Here is a 16,287-nt window from a genome sequence, read left to right on the forward strand (position 1 = left end):
CCTGCTATGATGTCATTAATGCCTTCTTTAATGGTTGCTTTCTAGAGGTTCCGGAGGGCAACACTGTGACTGTGTTCAAGTCTATTATCTGCCTTATCACCAGTTGTCTCCTCTGTTCTCGGGTCGTAGAATGCACCGCAGAGCCTCAAAGGAGCCGTCATAAGCCCGTGGAGTAGAGGTATTTATTATCGGCATGTCAGGACTACTCCCGCGGTTTCCATCCTGTAGTTTGCTGTCTACCTATGAGGTTGTTTCTGCCCATCTAGGAGGCTCCCTGTTGACTCAACTTGATTTGACCAATGAGAGCGTCGTGTCGACCGGACCCGAGTCTCCTGCTCGGAGCTCCGGCACCGAGACCCGTCGATGTAAGCACTCACCACGATTAGTCAGAATATCAATATCAATATCAAGAGCCGCCGCCGCTGCGCCCCAGCTACGAGTCTACGAAACTAGGTAGGGAGGTGGTGTACGCCGCCCTTCACAAATGCCAAGAGTTAGAGCACAGAGCAAAGGCATATGAAGTGGGTATTAAGAGGTATTTGTTAACTTAAAGTAAACACAGGAAAAGGTCAAGTCTATATACTGGGTGCTAGTGAGGGCCAAATGAGAAAGCACGTAGCAGATGTCTTCGTCTGTGCTGATGCCAGGCCTTATTTCGTGACAAAACATCACCATGAGGATCCCAAACTGTATGCAAGACGGATTGATGCGGCTTGGACTGTTGACAAGCTCAGAATCAAGGCGGTAGACTGGAGTGATCAAACGCTTCTTGTTTTCTTCCGTGGTTGACGATTACGAATAAATGTAGCATATGAGCAAGCGAACGCATCATAGGCTTGGCGTGTGAATGGGGATAAATAAACTTGCCGAGACTATGGGGTTTAGGCGATGGACAGTTGATCCCAGACTACATATCTGGGTATTGCAGGAACCACAGGCATCATGAGACCGACAACGGCAACTGTCCGTCCTTTCTTTCTACATTGGGTTACTTTCCCGGCCGCCGTCTTTTCAAATCTTTTGATTTTTACCCTTCTTTCTTGTTCATTTTGCTTTCTTACCGCCTTTTGACGTCGCCGGCGTGCTACTTCTTGGCTCACTTAATCCCGCTGCCGTGGTGGTGGCGCCCAAGGGAGGGATGCTGCCCAGGCGGTCAGCGATTCCTGGATGCTGGAAAAGGTATGCCGAGGTGGGGGTCATAGACGAGAACGGGTGGAATGATGATGGCCCCAGTGGAGCAAGGACCTCGAAGGCCAATAACTGATGTGAGGTCTGTTTTGTCATCCATGTTCTCTTTTTCTTTTGTGATCAGTGGTGTTTTCGGCAAGAATGTAGAGATGAGTCTCTGAACCGATGTGTAGTCCGCGTCAAGCGAGTACCTCCAATTCTAGATGAATGCCTCACATATACAAAAAGTAGTCCCAGGAGTGTAAGGCTTGGACGTCCACTATCCCCCCGACGGCCAGAGAGGGTTACCCCAACATCTGACCCCCACATATTTACGCACACATCCCTGACCCTGTGTGTCCAGGAATGCCCAGATTTCTTCTGCCCTGATGCCGGACCGAATGCCGCTGCGCTGAAAGGTGGGGGCGGTCCGACGAGAAGTCGGCTGATGTTGGGGGATGGGGCAAGGAAGGCTGACCTAGCAAGGAACCAAGGCATCGTTGGAAGTTAGGTCCTACCCCATGGGGCGTTTCCCCGCGTTTGGGCGGTTCTCCACATTGTTTTCAGGATGGGGGAAAGGGTAGGGAAGAAGATGATTGTGGGACGAGGAAAAGGAATGGGAGGTTCCTTCAATGTTGGGTGGTTCCGGGGAAAGGAGATTAAGTTCAGGACCCTTCCCGTGCTTCTGCAGGCTTGGCCTGTGTAAGATTGTTCTCGTCTTCTACCTCATCACCATTTTTGCCTCTCTCTCCATCGCTCTTGCCTGGACAACAGGGAAGGAAAGCAAAACAAGTTTCCCCAGTCTCCCAGCGATACGAAGCCATGGACGTGGACAAGACAGAACGGTCTTCACAGCAGGTCGAGGACGTCAATGCCGATAAGTTGAGCCATCATGGTGGCAACCTCGTCATGCCCGCCAGCCTGGCGGCTTTAAGTCAGGAGGAATACGAGAGGATCGGCAAGAAGGCGACTTTGAAGATGGACGTGGTAATTATGCCCATCATGGTTATCATGTACATCCGTAAGTGAACCCTGCCTCCTCTGTAGATATCTTCTCCTCGAGGACACGTCTAACATTGTGGAAGTCAACTACCTCGACCGCCAAAACATTGCCAGCGCAAAGCTGGCCGACATCACCACAGACTTAAATCTAAGCCAAGTCGAATACCAGACCACAGTCAGCATTCTCTTTGTAGGCTACAGTAAGGCCCCATCCCGTGCCCTCTTTTTCCAATTTCCTTCGTCAAAGAAATGCCGTCTTTGGCCCTTTCTGACATGTAATCTTCGCAGTCCTCATGCAGGTCCCCTCCAACATGATTGTCGGCAAGATCAAGTGGCCTGGTGCGTACATCTGCTGCGGCATGGCGGCCTGGGGCGTCATCTCCTCCCTCATGGCCGTGGTGCACAACTACGAGGGTCTCTTGATGGCGCGCTTCTTCCTCGGCTTCGTCGAGGCCATCTTCTTCCCTGGCGCGCTCTACTTTTTGTCCCTGTTCTAGTCAGTCATTCTCTGTCTCCACGTGCCGTTGATTCCTGGCATGTTTAACATGTGTCTACTTAGTAACCGGAAGCAGTTTGCTTTGCGCACCGCCATCCTCTACTCCGGTTCGCAGCTGGGTAATGCTTTTGGCGGTCTTTTTGCCATCGGGATCCTGACTCTCGATGGTGCTCATGGGCTAGCGGGCTGGCGCTGGGTAAGATTCTGTCTTTCCTTGCCGAATTCATGTTGATTGTTGCATGTCTGGATCTGACCCTGATTGCTGTAGCTGTTCCTTGTCGAAGGCGTCATCACCGTCGGTCTGGCCATCCCGTTTGCCTGCATATTGCCCAACTCCAACAAGAAGATTCCCACTCTGACCCAGTTGGAGTGCGAATGGGTGCAGTACAACTTCGCCGCGGACCAGGGCCAGGAAGATGACTCGACCGAAGTCACCGCCTTCAAGGGCTTCATGATGGCCGTCACGGACCCAAAGACCTGGTTGCTCATGGGTGTCCTCTACTCAGTAAGTCGCACGCATACTTCACGCGTCTGATCCCTTCGCAGATCCTTGTCAGGGAGCAAGCCTATGGGCAATTTTTCTAACCGATCCGGACTACAATAGACCTACATTGTCGGCGCCGTCGCAAACTTCTTCCCCTCCGTCGTTGGCGGCCTCGGCTTCTCCCGCACAATGACCTATGCCCTCACCGCGCCACCCTTCCTCCTCTGCGTCATCACAATGCTCCTGAACGGCTTCCACTCGGACCGCAAGCAAGAACGCTTCCTCCACATCGTCATCCCCTTGTGCGTCACCCTCGTCGCCAACATCATCGCCGTCTCCACCACCAGCACAGCCGCGCGCTACGTCGCCATGATGCTCCTCCCGGGATCCTTCTACGCCGCCGCCGTGGTGGTGCTGTCGTGGATCACGGGCAGCCTGGCGCAGCCGTCTGTGAAGCGGGCGAGCGCCATCGCGCTGATCAACGCCATGTGCAACACGCCGAATATCTGGGGCAGTTATCTGTACTACGGCGCGCCGCGGTACGTGACGGCGTTTATTGTGAATATCGCGGCGACGGGGCTGGCGATTGGGTTCGCTACGGTGACGAGGATCTGGTTGAGGAGGTTGAATGCCAAGTTGGACCGGGGCGAGGACGTGGGGAAGCATGGGCCGACGCAGGCGCAAATTGCTGGAGGGTTTAGATATCTCATTTGAGGTTCTCGTGAGGCAATGTACTGTGGCTAGTTTCGTCTTGAGGATGGGTTTGATCTTCACTTTCTGTTGACGCTGATATCCACCGGGGAATCGATAAGTTCTCGCTTATTCCGGATCAAATACTTTGCCCATGGACTGGCTCGTTCTCGCAGCGATTTCTCAGCCGTCTCCATCACGATTGAGGATAGCCCAGCCATCTGAGTGTCTGTCCATACGTACCATGCCATGAAAAATGAAATGCTGTCACTCGGGCGAGCTCTGCAATAAATAAAGCTTGGGGGGAGACTCGCAATTGATTGCATTCACGACAAACAAGCAGCTCCTTGGTACAGAGAAGTAGAAGTTGTGACTGTATTCTAAAATGACGCTTGTTCCTCGGACTGGTCTAGTCTATAACTTCACTCTCCCCGTAACCTCCTTTTCAGCACGTTCGCTATTAACCATCTCAGGGACAATTTCTTCCACACTCGTGGCACCCACAAGCGCCATGTTAGTCTGCAGCTCATGCCTCAGGATTTGCACCAGTCGTTTCACGCCAGCCTCGCCATAGCCAGCCGTCATTGAGTATAAGAACGGTCGACCGATGCCAACGGCCGTGGCACCAAGCGCAATGGCCTTGAGAACGTCCGTACCGCGTCGTACGCCACCGTCGACAAACACCTGGAACTTAGCTCTAGTCTCTTGAGAGAGCAGGTGCGGCGCATATCTTCGAATCTCGAGCAGCGTCAGCATGGGTGCCTGCGCCGTGTCCTGGGACCTCCCGCCGTGGTTCGACAGCACGATGCCGTCCACGCCGTGCCCGTGAGCCATGACCGCGTCCTCGACCGATTGGATCCCCTTGATGACAATCGGTAACGAGGTCGTTTCTCTGATCCATTTAAGATCGGCCCACGTCAAACCCGCATTCAGCAAGCCAGAAGCCGTTGTCTTAGCCACGCCGCTGGGCTCCGAAAGGGGCTCATCGCCGGCAGTCAACCTCTCATCCCGCTCGCGCTTGCCAATGACAGGCGAATCGACCGTTACGAAAATCGCCCTCGCGCCCAACCTCTCCGCCTTCCGAATCATAGCCTGCGCTTTCTCCCGATTCCGGTCAACGTACAACTGGAAGAATAGCGGCTGCGTCTCGTCGACCCTGGCGCCGAAGATGGACTCGACCGGGGCGCTTGGCTTGGTGGGCATGCAGTACATGATCCCTTCCTTGCCCGCCGCCATCGAGAGCAGCGTCTCGGCTTCGGGATGGGCGTATTTAGCCTGTCCCGTGGGCGAGACGTAGAAGGGTAGGGAGGAAGGGAGGCCAAGGATGTTAGTGGAGGTGGAGACGGAGTCGACATTGCGGAGGATCCGTGGGCGTAGGGCGAGCCTGCGGAAGATACGTCGCGCGTCGTGGAGGCTTTGTTCGTCTTCTGCGCCCGAATAGTAATACGCCCAGCCCATGGGCGAGAGGTATCTTTCCGCGACCTTTTCAAAGTCGTCCGCGTTGATGATGGCGCCTAGAGGCGGAAAAGCTGGCTTTTGCTTTTCGGGGAAGTTCGACGAGACATCTTGCGGACCTGGCAGAGTTGCAGGGTCTACAGGACCTAGGCACCGGTCTGGTGATAGGGTTTCGGTGATGAGGTCTGGGTTGTGTATGGAGTCGTAGTCTTTTGTTGCGTCTCGGCCGGCGCATTTGATGATGAGCTTTGCGCCACCTGGGTGCTCATCCAGGAAGTCTGATGTGATGTCAGTCGGGGAACCGAAGATGAGTAGCAGAGCTTGAACGTGCCTGTTACGTCCCATACTTGGCCGTGCACGACGACCCAACACGAGTCTTTGGTGTTATTCTTAGCGACCTCCGTACCGCTCACAACCATGGTGATGATGACTGGTGAGTATCAACGCTAGAAAGGAAGGGCATGGCGCATGAGAGATTGGGATGACCTGGGTCAATCCAATATTTCCCCAATGCCATGGGCCTTGAGATGGACCCGTCGCGCAGACACAGCTGAGTTCACCCACCCCGCGAATGGCCCACGATGCCAAATATCTCCACCTTGACACCTTTAGGTGCCCCATGAATCCACGACCCAAAAGGCATAGGTGGGGGTCATGTTGTGGTAGTCAATGGGTCCAGGGATCCATAACGCCAGTGCTGGTCTGATTCGAGACAAGCCTGCTCCCCCACTCCAGCCATAGCTTGTTTCTCCCCGCTCAAAAAGTGGTGCGGTCCCGCCATGTTCCAAGGTTCAATTCGCCAAGAGACGACGATGCTTGCGGCGTTGCGGCGGCGGGGATGTTAGTCGTCGAGTCGTGCCAGGTTTGCGCGGACAAGTGTCCGGCGACGACGTTGGAACTGGGGAAGGCTCGGGAGTTGTCCGGGGCCCCGGGATGGGGACCCTGCTAGTGGCTGACTCGCTTCATGCGGGGAGACTGGAACGGATGTCAGGAATCGGAAATAGGGCGTTGAGTTGGTTGAAAACAACGTAAGCAGCAAGCCGCGGTGGTTATGTGTGTGGTGTGTTGGTTCCTTTCCTGCCTAGCCGTTGCAAGGCTAGTTCATCCGATCCCTGAGCCAAAACTCACCCAACCACGGCCGTCGACGTTACAAAGTTCCGAAAAGTGTTAATTATCATTAGACGGGTGGTTTTGTTGGTAAACTGAGGCGGCATTGATTGTTCTTTCTCCATGTTACCGTATCGGCACCTGTGGCTTATCGAAGATTAAGGTAATTTCACAGGAACCTGGGAGGCCGTGGTACGATGGTTGATCCTGTGGCCCCACAATCCCTATCGGACGGATGGCCCGCGCCGGCGGGGAGGTGGGAAGCAATCTGATCAGCAAAAAAAGGGTCGCAACGCTGTGTCTTTGCGATTACGACGAAGATGCTCGCTCCCTTGCACATGACGTGCGATCTCCCAACTCCAAACCACACCATCATGCCGATGGACGACTGCAAGAAATGCCTTCCATACACGGAGCACGTAGGTAGAACTCAACGAGATCTATCCGCCCATATCCATAACTCGAGACACGCTGTGGCTAATGTTCTCACGAGTCCCCAGACACAAGCGCCAAGCGCACAGACGCGCCGGGCGGCTCGTCCTCTGCGCCGACACCGAAGCGACAACGATCCCAAACCGAGCCCGTATACATCGACTTGACGACAAGCAGCGAAGCCGGTGGCCAGCCTCAAGCCGCATCCGGCCATCAACCGCAAGTCGATCCCGGGTCTTCCGCCAACCCGTCCCAAATGTCAATCGAACACCAGGTGGAGCGTCTGATTGAAGGATACATTAAGGGCGTTCCCCGCCAAGTTTACGGCAAAAAGGGAAAGTACTATGTAGTTTGGAATGGACTCAAATGTGGCATATTTACAAACTGGCCCGAGGTCCAGGGATCTGTCAAAGGATTCTCGGGCCAAGGGTTTAAGGACGGCATTATCCGTGAGTTGCCTCTCAAACATGACCAAAAAAAAAAAAAAAAAAGCAGGTCCCCGGGCTGAATACTTCAATACAGACACCAGTACCAAGGAGTTCGATCATGCCGTGAGCCGACATTGCCCTTTGCGCTATTCAAGGCTGATGTGAATACACGCCAGGTGGCCCTTCTTCGCAATGGGCTTAAGCAAAAGCTCGAGATGCATAATGCAGCGCATCGTCCTCAGCAGTCACTCCGAGAGCAACCTCAAGCCACACATCAACGCACGCCTCAACACACCCCTGCCGCCTCCAACAGCGCCGCCGCAAACCCCGTCGCTACCACTGCAGTCGCGGGAGAGCCTCAAAGTGGCAAATTGGAGCCCGTACCAGACCCTCGAGAGCCTCCTCTTTGCAAGGAACAGCAAGGGGCAATGGACCTCGCCATGGCTGGTCACAACCTGTTCATCACTGGGTATGTGCTCATTGTGTTGGTGCGGACGACTCTGTGAAATCTCACCTTTGTAAAAGTAATAAATCTGCGACGTTGTGTTGCTGACTCGTCGAGCTCGTAGCTCCGGCGGATGCGGCAAATCCGTCCTCGTCAAAGCTCTTCAGAATAGTTTCAAGGCCTCGAGGAAAACAGTCCACCTAATCGCGCCTACTGGCCTCGCTGCTCTCAATATCAATGGCAGGACGGCGTTCAATTACGCTGGTTGGGTGCCTGACAATATGAGGAAGACCTTTGACTTCATCAAAAAAAAGTCAAGAGGCGACCGCATCTTTAAGCGTTTCCGCATAACGGATGTACTCATTATTGATGAGATCAGCATGGTTGAGAACCGATTTTTTCAACGACTGGGTGACATTATGAGACATGTCCGAGGCATATCTGCAAAACCAAGACCTGGAGAAGTACAGGTTCGAGAAGAAGACCAGATCAAAGGGGATGTTGGGGGCGCATTTGGGGGTGTTCAAATTATTGTGGTTGGCGACTTTTGCCAGTTACCACCTGTCAGACCTTTCCAGCACTGCACGGACTGTGAAAGAGAGATGGCGCGGGATAAGTCGGAGACGACGACTTTATACTCCTGTCCTCGAGGGCACCAGAACTTTCAGGATAACGACAAATGGGCATTCAAATCTGTCGAGTGGAAAAGATGCAGGTTCAAGTACGTGCATCTGAAGATGATCCATCGCCAGAAGGATGAAGAGTTTGTCGGTATCCTGCAAAAGTGTCGCTTAGGCAAGATCCTCGATAAGAGCGACATCACCACCCTTCTCGAACATTGCACTGAAGTCGAGAACGGGACTCGATTATACAGCCTTCGATACCAAGTCGACGCGCGCAATGCAGCGGAACTTCGAAGGCTGCCCGGCAAGTCAATAAACTATCGGTGCCTCGATGGATATAAGCCCGAGACATATGATGTGGATGATGTCAGTTCTCTCCTCCCCCAGAACCGCATATTATCCATACAGGCCAAATCTCACTCAATAGGGATATACTGATTGGGCATCCGACGCAGAGGTTTGATCCTACAATATCAATGTTTACAATACCAGAGAGCGCGTCCAACTTCCTCAAAGACCACCGTTATGCTAGCCGCTTAGAGCTCAAGATTAACATGCCTGTCATTCTACTCGCAAACGTAGGTTTCCCGCGCCTTGATCCGAAGTGAGGACCAAGTTTCTTACAAAGAGAAATCGCAGTTAGACCTAGTCGCAAAGCTTTGCAACGGCAGTCAAGGCATCATTCGTGACTTTTGGCCGCGTGTTAAGCTCGATCCGCCTGCTGAGCCACAGGGACATAATTACGAAGGAGACCCTGAAGGGTATCGCCGCGCCATGGAAAGATATCGCCAAACAAAATATTTTCTGGAAGCGAGCAACGCGCCTGTCATGTGTGAGTAACACGACACCTTACCTTGTGAAGAGGGAAAGGTATTTTGAGTTTGTGATGTTTGCCTAATTATTCTGTTCCAATGTAGTTCCCGAGGTCGAGTTCAGCGATGGCACACGCCGCGTCATCGGCCCAGATTGCACTGTCAACGAGATAGGTGACAAAGGCCCCAGATTTTATTCCATGTTGTCGAGGGTGCAGATACCTCTCGCTCCAGGGTGGGCCATGACCATCCACAAGAGCCAGGGCATGACACTGGATCGCGTAATCGTAGATCTGGGCTCCGTCTTTGAAAAGGGACAGGCCTATGTAGCGATGAGTCGCGCCCGGTCTCTGAAGGGGCTGAAAATAGAGAATACCACCAGAGATGGGCTTCAGCAGGGGCTTCAGCTTGACCCGGAGGTGCGGGATTTCATGGAGAAGCTTGACGGTATAGGGAAGGCGGAGTAGCCCGTGTCCAAAAATCCAGGTTCAACATGAAACTGAGGGACTACAACTAGAGGTTCTGTTCGGCGGAAGTACTTTTGACAAAGTATAGTAGGCCTCTGCATGAGTACATTGAACGAGATCCGGCGAAAGTGGGGTAACTTAGTCTAGATGCTGACTGAAATATTGCAAGCCAGATAGTACGTTGGACAATTTGTAGGTTGTCAAACAGAAGCCTAAACAATCTGATGGCCGCGTCTGGATGGCCTACAGGACACCATCACACGATGCATCAGCAAATTGGAGAGGTACCCTTTCGTTTACATTAAAGTACACGAATGGAGGAAATAAATTACCAGATGAGCCATCGATGGCTTGTAGCTTGGCCCGTAGCTTGGCCCGATGTCGTAGGCACTGGTCTGCTAAGACTACCTACGATCGCAACATACCAGCCTGGGCCACGTACATTATTGCTCCTTTTCTGGCCTACATTACCAGTGCAAGGCTCTACAAGGCCAGGCAGGTTCTGCCATACGCGAAGAATCATCTCGTCGGCATAATGAGACAAATCCCTTACTCATTCAACCTGAGCAATGAAATGCGGTACAACAAGGACCCTGGTCCAGTTGCAGTATGGCCGCCTCTAAATTTTAGAGGAGAACCCTCGGCCTCTCCCCTTCAACTTGTTTTCCAAATCTTCTTGCTGCACTGGGAAAGAATGTGCGTTCCAGCCGCTAGGCCCTTCATGCCATCAGCGTCATATAAGCTTTCCAACGGCATATCCCGAACGCAAACTTCATGGACCTCTTTCGTTCCTCTGCAAAAGATTTCAATGAAGTTACCGTCGCCGCACCTGGGGTCGCAGATACCAGACATGGCAACATTGACCACCTCATCTACGGTCAGAATCAAATCATCGGCGTGTACGTGCTCTCAACTATACCAAGGTAGAAAGATTGGGGTCTATGTAAGGCTATCAGCATTCGCCTTCCGAGATTATGAAGTGTTGTGGGAAGCCCAAATATACATCAACGACTCCGGGGCAGATGGCAACATTGCTGATGCCAGCAATCTTTTCCAGGGAACCCAAGGACTTGCACATGCTGACAACAGCAGAGTTGCTCGAGTAATAGAACGGAGTAATAAGACCGTGGACATAGCCCGCCATGCTGGCGATCCAGAGAACATTACCAGCGAGATGCCGGTGTTCGGGCTGCAGCCAGTACTCAATGACGCTCTGGGCAAGTCTGATTGGGGCAATGGTGTTGATGGCGTAGGTCTGATACATTCCGACCTTGGCATCGGATGGATCCTGGGATAGAGGCAGAGTGGCCGGTGCAATCACAATGCCACTACTGACAACACCCTTTTCACAGAGCTCGACATCAATATCGACCACATCCGCAGATTGGCCTAAGCAGGCTGCGAAATGCTTACCAAGAGACTCGAGACCGGCCCAGTCCGATGTCATGCTGACGCCACCGTTGTAGAGCTTTTACGAGCAATCGACAAAAACACGAGGGCAAACGCACTATACCGGCCCGAGCATAACTCAGAAGAGAGAATCGCCGCAAACGAAGGCGCGATGGAGAGGGTCGAGGACAAGATCACAAGACCAGAGACTCTGCTACGGCACCCGTACCGCCTCATAAGGAAGATGGTGAACAAGATACCGTTGACATAGGATGGGGCAACATAGTGGAAAGATTATTTCTGATAATATGTAGGAAGGTATGATAGTTGAAAATGATAGGCTTATACTAGTAGTACTTGTAAGGTGTTTGTGTTTTTTGTAAACCCGCGTGACCAGCTTTACGCCGCTGGTAGTGGCCCGGTGTTCCCGTTCCACGACGCATGTGGCCAACTTGCAAATTGCCGAGTGCCAATCTTAGCTCGGCCACCCACTACATAGTATGGGATAGTGGTGACTCATGGACCAAGAGACGAACGCCTTGGATTAGGGGTCGATGCATACCGTTTCCGTCACAAAAAACGTTGCTCTGGTTTCCGTGGAAAAACCGTTGAAGACGTGGAAATAGAGCTAGGCCTAATTAAGTAGTAAGCTAGTGATTATAGGCTAGATCCGGAGGCCGGAGAAGATGTGATTCCGGACGGGTCTCTGATTGGGCTCCGTCTACACTGGTCGCTCTCCGGTCGCTCTCCGGTCGCTCCGCGGCTGAATGGCCCTTTCTGTAGCCAGCTGGCGCCCTGTTATTATACTTGAGCTACGGAAACGTTGTTTCTACCCTATCTCACGGAAACTTGGTTTCGGTACCAAAACTATCTTGTTTTGGAACTCAATCTTGGATACGTATACTGCATATAATACCTTGGTGTGCTTTTCATCTTTGTTGCCAGAAATCTTTCAAGCCTGGCACAAAAACAATTGACTAGGAAAATGTCACAAGTCGAACGGGTGGTCCAATCGGACAAAGGTATTGTTCTCTTCCCAAACCTGGAGCCTCACCAACGTTGACTCTTTCTCGAGTCTGGGCTAGTCTCATCACAAATATGAGTTACCTTCCCGGGCTTCTTACGTTGCATCATTCCCTCGAAGCCTCAAACACAATTTATCCCTTCATCGCCCTTCACACAGACTCCTTTCCCGAGGAGGGTCGCGCCGCCATCGCCGCCCGAGGGATACCCCTCCAACGGGTACCTCGGCTAAGTCCCCAAAAACGAAGAGACTATTCGAGCGAGCCGCGTTTCGAAGACACATGGACCAAGCTGACCGTCTTCTCTCTCACCGCGTACAGCCGGGTCGTCCTGCTAGACTGCGACATGCTCGTGCGCAAGAACATGGACGAGCTGATGATGGACCTGCCGCTGGACCCCGCCGCAACAAGCACCTCCACCACTGCCGGCACAAAGGTCTTCGCCGCCGGTCATGCATGCACCTGCAACCCCCTCAAGAAGCCCCACTTCCCAAAGAGCTGGGTGCCGGCCAACTGTCCATTCACATCCCACCACGCCAACCCCGGTGCAGCTCAGACCAACGGCGCGGATCTCACTCGGCAACCGCTCGGTCTCCTGAACAGCGGTCTTCTCGTCGTGGTCCCCTCCGCAGCCCATTACGCTGCGATAGTAGACTGCGTCAAGAACGCACCTGCAGAGTGGGTATTTCCTGATCAGGACCTCCTCGCAAATCTGTTTCGGGGACGATGGGTCGGGTTGCCGTACGTGTATAACGCGCTGAAGACGCTGAGGTGGCACGGCGTGCACGATGCTATTTGGAGGGATGAGGAAGTCAAGAACATTCACTACATCTTCAGCCCCAAACCCTGGGCTGATAATAAAGGCGATGCATCGGGTCACGACGAGTCTCACCAGTGGTGGTGGGCGGCGGACGGGGAACGCAGGGCACGGGAGGAAGCCGGTGGGATTGCTGACGGATACTGATGCATGCAACGAAATAAGTGGCATTGTTGCGCAGGTCATTGACCATAGGTCGTCAATCTAGCTACACAACATTCATGTCACGGATGGTCTCGGGCGATCATATATTTGTGCACCACTACCACAGACGAAGGATTGTCAATGTGTCAATTTACTAGTAGACTAGCAAATGAGGGCATCCGATTGCATTCAACGAACGACACCAGCCTTGGTAGGCAGACGGTACATCAGGGCTCCTCGTTACTTGTTGAATGAGCCAATTGGTTATGGTTTGAAGGGTTCATTAACTCTGCGGCCGGCAAGCCGCTGAAGTAACATTAGGTTCAGATGGTGTGAAGTAGATTCATAAAAGTGAGTGAAACCCAAATCAACCTTCGAGCGCATTACAGTTATATATATTGCAACGTCATCAACCCTAGCCGCCTCCTCATCTGAGTCACCTCTCTTTCTTCATCTCCCGCTCTTTTCATCATCATCATCCGCCTGGATTGTCATCGCATAGATATTATACATAGAGCAAGCAGACAGTTCGTGTCCTCAAACAGCGCTGATGTCCTTCTTTTCGGAACTGATCTGTTCAGCACACTCAGCACTACTACTTAGTACGATATCTGATCTACAGCGTCAATCCCCAGCTTCTGTTAGCAGACCCTACTGTCGAATAGCTGACCTAAAACAGGGCTTAGACCTATAGACGAGACAGCGTTCCAGTTGTGCAGCCACAATCTGCTCTCCGATGCCAAGTATACTGTTCACCTCTGCATATTTCCAATGTTTTGTTTCTAGGGCTACTGGCTGCCAATCCCTAATAATAGTAGCACGTAGTGCGAGAGCCAAAACGTTGTACATTGCTAGTGTTCGAAGATGTTACGCCGTAAAAGAAACCGTTCAACAGACTCAGCCTCAAAACCTCGCTCTTTACCTGGGTCTTGGTACTTTCCTAAATCACATGATGCAAGATCGTTCTAACATGATGTACCGTTCCGCTAATATATGTAGGCACGCAAGACAATGGCGGTCCTGCCGGGTGCTTCCCTACGATGGCCCAAAGCACAGACAAGCCTGCCCCTATCATTCGTAACAACGAAAACTTCCTAACAAGGACGCTCTGTAGCGAATAAATGAGAGATCCATCGAACCATAAGGACCCAGCGCTAAACGGTTGAATGTTCATGAGTGACCAAGGACAGTATCAGTGAAGAATTTCCATGTAAAATGGACAGATAATGCAATCATTAATTACGCGTGCAATCTTGGGTGCGGAATTGCAGTGGCGGAAGTTGCGTTGACTGTTCAGTCGAATGACTTAGTTTTACCTCTCCGTTATCTCTTCATCGTTCTCCTGCTTGCCATCATTTCCCGCTCCCACTGTCCTGACCTCCTCCAAGTTATGTAGAAATCGAATTATCTCATCTCCATAACGACGAGTAGGCTGCTTCACATGATGGTGCAGAGGGCACAGAACGCTCCGGGGTAGCAACCATCGGCCGGCCTGATACTCTGTCAGACTCACCTCCTCATACGAATTTTCAATGATCTTGGGGTACCTACCAGACACCACAGCACATACCATCGTGGTCAATGCAGCCTCCTCGAAGATGGGGTTGGTCTTGATTTTGGTCCGATGGCTGTGCCTCGGGGGCAGCGGAAGAGGGAGGTTGGGCATCCTGGGAAGCAGGATCTTGTTCATTTTCGCCAGCCATTTGGTAGGTATTGGTGGTGAAAGAATGTAAATGGGTTGTTGTTGTGGCCTGTGTCATTGAAGCTTTCCAACGAGTGATAAATGAAGGAGAAGGCGTGTTAACAGGAGGCACGACCTTCAACGCTTTATCGAGATGGCGTTCTGAATTGACGTTTTTGGTGAATGACAACAGACTACTGAGGTAAATCCAGAGGTGAATCTGGAGGTCATTTGATTACATTCACCTTGGAAGACAGTTCCTTCCTCCTCAATTCCCTTACCTTACCTTAGTCACATGACCGGTGGATCAGGGCAAAATTCACAGGAGGAAGGCAGCAACGGACATATCAGGGGGAAAGTGCAGCTAAGGCAGTTGAAGAGCAATTTACAGAAGGCACCAGTGATCTCGGCCGAATCAGGCAGGATCTCACACCGCACAAAAAAGAGCAAAGGCAGTCTCGCCCTACGAAAAGAATCTGTGGTCAATAAGAAGCTGGTTGAAAGGTGGCTGCGACTGCCAAACATATCTTAGATACAAGATGAAGTGTAACATATCCGTTTGTTCATAGAGATGAAAAGGGCTGTTTTTAAACTCGTGTCGCCTGTTGTCTCCTCCTCTGGCTGGATCATGGTACGATTTTAATTCGTTGATTTTCGATATTCGAAGAGATGAATAACACATCATTTATGTTTTCGCTGCGGCTCAAACTCTAATTGAGCCATCATACACCTCATTAATGGAAAAAAAGAACATGGTCTTTCGCAGCAATCATAGCTCAATGGTCGGGCCAGACGGAGCGTGGCTGTGGCACAAGTTGATGAATTCTTCGAGAGCTGGTCAGCTGAGTGGCGCGTCAGCGCCGCGTTATTCAAAAGAAAATAATTAACGGCTAGACATCATTATTAGCGAGATTCTAGGCGGGTCCAAAAAGTCGCTCGAAGGTGGCTTGTAGATTCCGGCGCCGTTGATGAGCAGGTTAGGTTGACCCGTCCGAATTGTGTATGTGGTTTTGGGATCAGATGATCCAGTTGATGGTCACGTCACTCTGTGTCACTCGGGAGACAATCCCTCCATTGACCGACTTGATAACGCTGCATGTATTTCCCACTCAGTCGACCGCTCTGAAGTGTTTTCAGTCGGCGGAGTCGGCCCGCAAGTTGGCCGGAAAGTTGGTATGGCATTGGTCAAGCAGATGCCAAGGGGGAAACCTTGCAGTTGGTCACGCTCAAAGGATCAACGGCCAAGGTAACATTGCGGGAAAGAAGTAGAACTTCAGCGAAAACTATTGACAGCTTCTAGGCAGTGGTTGCGAAAGGGGGAAGATACCCTGTGGTGATTGATACATGGTAATTATGACTCCCCATGGGTGCAACCGTTAGAGTCAGCCAGGAGCTATTCTGCCCGTGAGAGAATTAATAGAGGAAGTTGTATCACATCTCGCATCGTCTACTTGCAAGCTTTCTGGTACCATTGAAAGGGATTGAGGTCGGCACTGTTGTGTCCCTCTTGGGTCGTAACATGAAAGCGAATCCGCAATTACACGACATCAAGTAGACATGTCATGTATGCCAATTTTCTTGCTTGCCAAATGATATTCAAGTCAGCAAATCGGGTTGTACCTAGTT

The 16,287-nt window shown here is 51.8% G+C and overlaps 7 protein-coding genes across 7 annotated transcripts; 3 read left to right on the forward strand and 4 right to left on the reverse strand.

Moving 5' to 3' along the window:
- Positions 1-1,989: 1,989 nt before the first annotated feature.
- On the forward strand, positions 1,990-3,863 carry CORC01_05280 (TNA1 is necessary for nicotinic acid import into the cell; the record flags this gene model as incomplete). The annotated part of the gene is made up of 6 exons (XM_022616923.1): positions 1,990-2,188; positions 2,253-2,369; positions 2,458-2,665; positions 2,729-2,861; positions 2,934-3,170; positions 3,270-3,863. 6 exons carry the CDS (start codon positions 1,990-1,992, stop codon positions 3,861-3,863), a joined length of 1,488 nt encoding a protein of 495 aa, XP_022476628.1.
- A 390-nt stretch (positions 3,864-4,253) lies between these two features.
- CORC01_05281 (glycolate oxidase) lies at positions 4,254-5,639 on the reverse strand (the record flags this gene model as incomplete). The annotated part of the gene is made up of 1 exon (XM_022616924.1): positions 4,254-5,639. The coding sequence occupies one exon, from the start codon at positions 5,637-5,639 to the stop codon at positions 4,254-4,256; it is 1,386 nt and encodes a 461-aa protein (XP_022476629.1).
- Positions 5,640-5,946: 307 nt separating this feature from the next.
- Positions 5,947-6,075, reverse strand: CORC01_05282 (uncharacterized protein; the record flags this gene model as incomplete). The annotated part of the gene is made up of 1 exon (XM_022616925.1): positions 5,947-6,075. One exon carries the CDS (start codon positions 6,073-6,075, stop codon positions 5,947-5,949), a length of 129 nt encoding a protein of 42 aa, XP_022476630.1.
- Positions 6,076-6,775: 700 nt separating this feature from the next.
- CORC01_05283 (ATP-dependent DNA helicase PIF1) lies at positions 6,776-9,608 on the forward strand (the record flags this gene model as incomplete). Its single annotated transcript, XM_022616926.1, has 8 exons — positions 6,776-6,820; positions 6,895-7,282; positions 7,356-7,384; positions 7,438-7,730; positions 7,831-8,695; positions 8,785-8,907; positions 8,969-9,161; positions 9,247-9,608. The coding sequence occupies 8 exons, from the start codon at positions 6,776-6,778 to the stop codon at positions 9,606-9,608; spliced, it is 2,298 nt and encodes a 765-aa protein (XP_022476631.1).
- A 909-nt stretch (positions 9,609-10,517) lies between these two features.
- Positions 10,518-11,055, reverse strand: CORC01_05284 (uncharacterized protein; the record flags this gene model as incomplete). The annotated part of the gene is made up of 2 exons (XM_022616927.1): positions 10,518-10,547; positions 10,612-11,055. 2 exons carry the CDS (start codon positions 11,053-11,055, stop codon positions 10,518-10,520), a joined length of 474 nt encoding a protein of 157 aa, XP_022476632.1.
- A 1,040-nt stretch (positions 11,056-12,095) lies between these two features.
- On the forward strand, positions 12,096-12,983 carry CORC01_05285 (uncharacterized protein; the record flags this gene model as incomplete). Its single annotated transcript, XM_022616928.1, has 1 exon — positions 12,096-12,983. The coding sequence occupies one exon, from the start codon at positions 12,096-12,098 to the stop codon at positions 12,981-12,983; it is 888 nt and encodes a 295-aa protein (XP_022476633.1).
- Positions 12,984-14,417: 1,434 nt separating this feature from the next.
- On the reverse strand, positions 14,418-14,683 carry CORC01_05286 (uncharacterized protein; the record flags this gene model as incomplete). The annotated part of the gene is made up of 2 exons (XM_022616929.1): positions 14,418-14,472; positions 14,532-14,683. The coding sequence occupies 2 exons, from the start codon at positions 14,681-14,683 to the stop codon at positions 14,418-14,420; spliced, it is 207 nt and encodes a 68-aa protein (XP_022476634.1).
- Between the last annotated feature and the right edge of the window lie 1,604 nt (positions 14,684-16,287).

Source organism: Colletotrichum orchidophilum (assembly GCF_001831195.1).
Source record: "Colletotrichum orchidophilum strain IMI 309357 chromosome Unknown Scaffold_36.1, whole genome shotgun sequence".
NCBI lineage: Eukaryota > Fungi > Ascomycota > Sordariomycetes > Glomerellales > Glomerellaceae > Colletotrichum > Colletotrichum orchidophilum.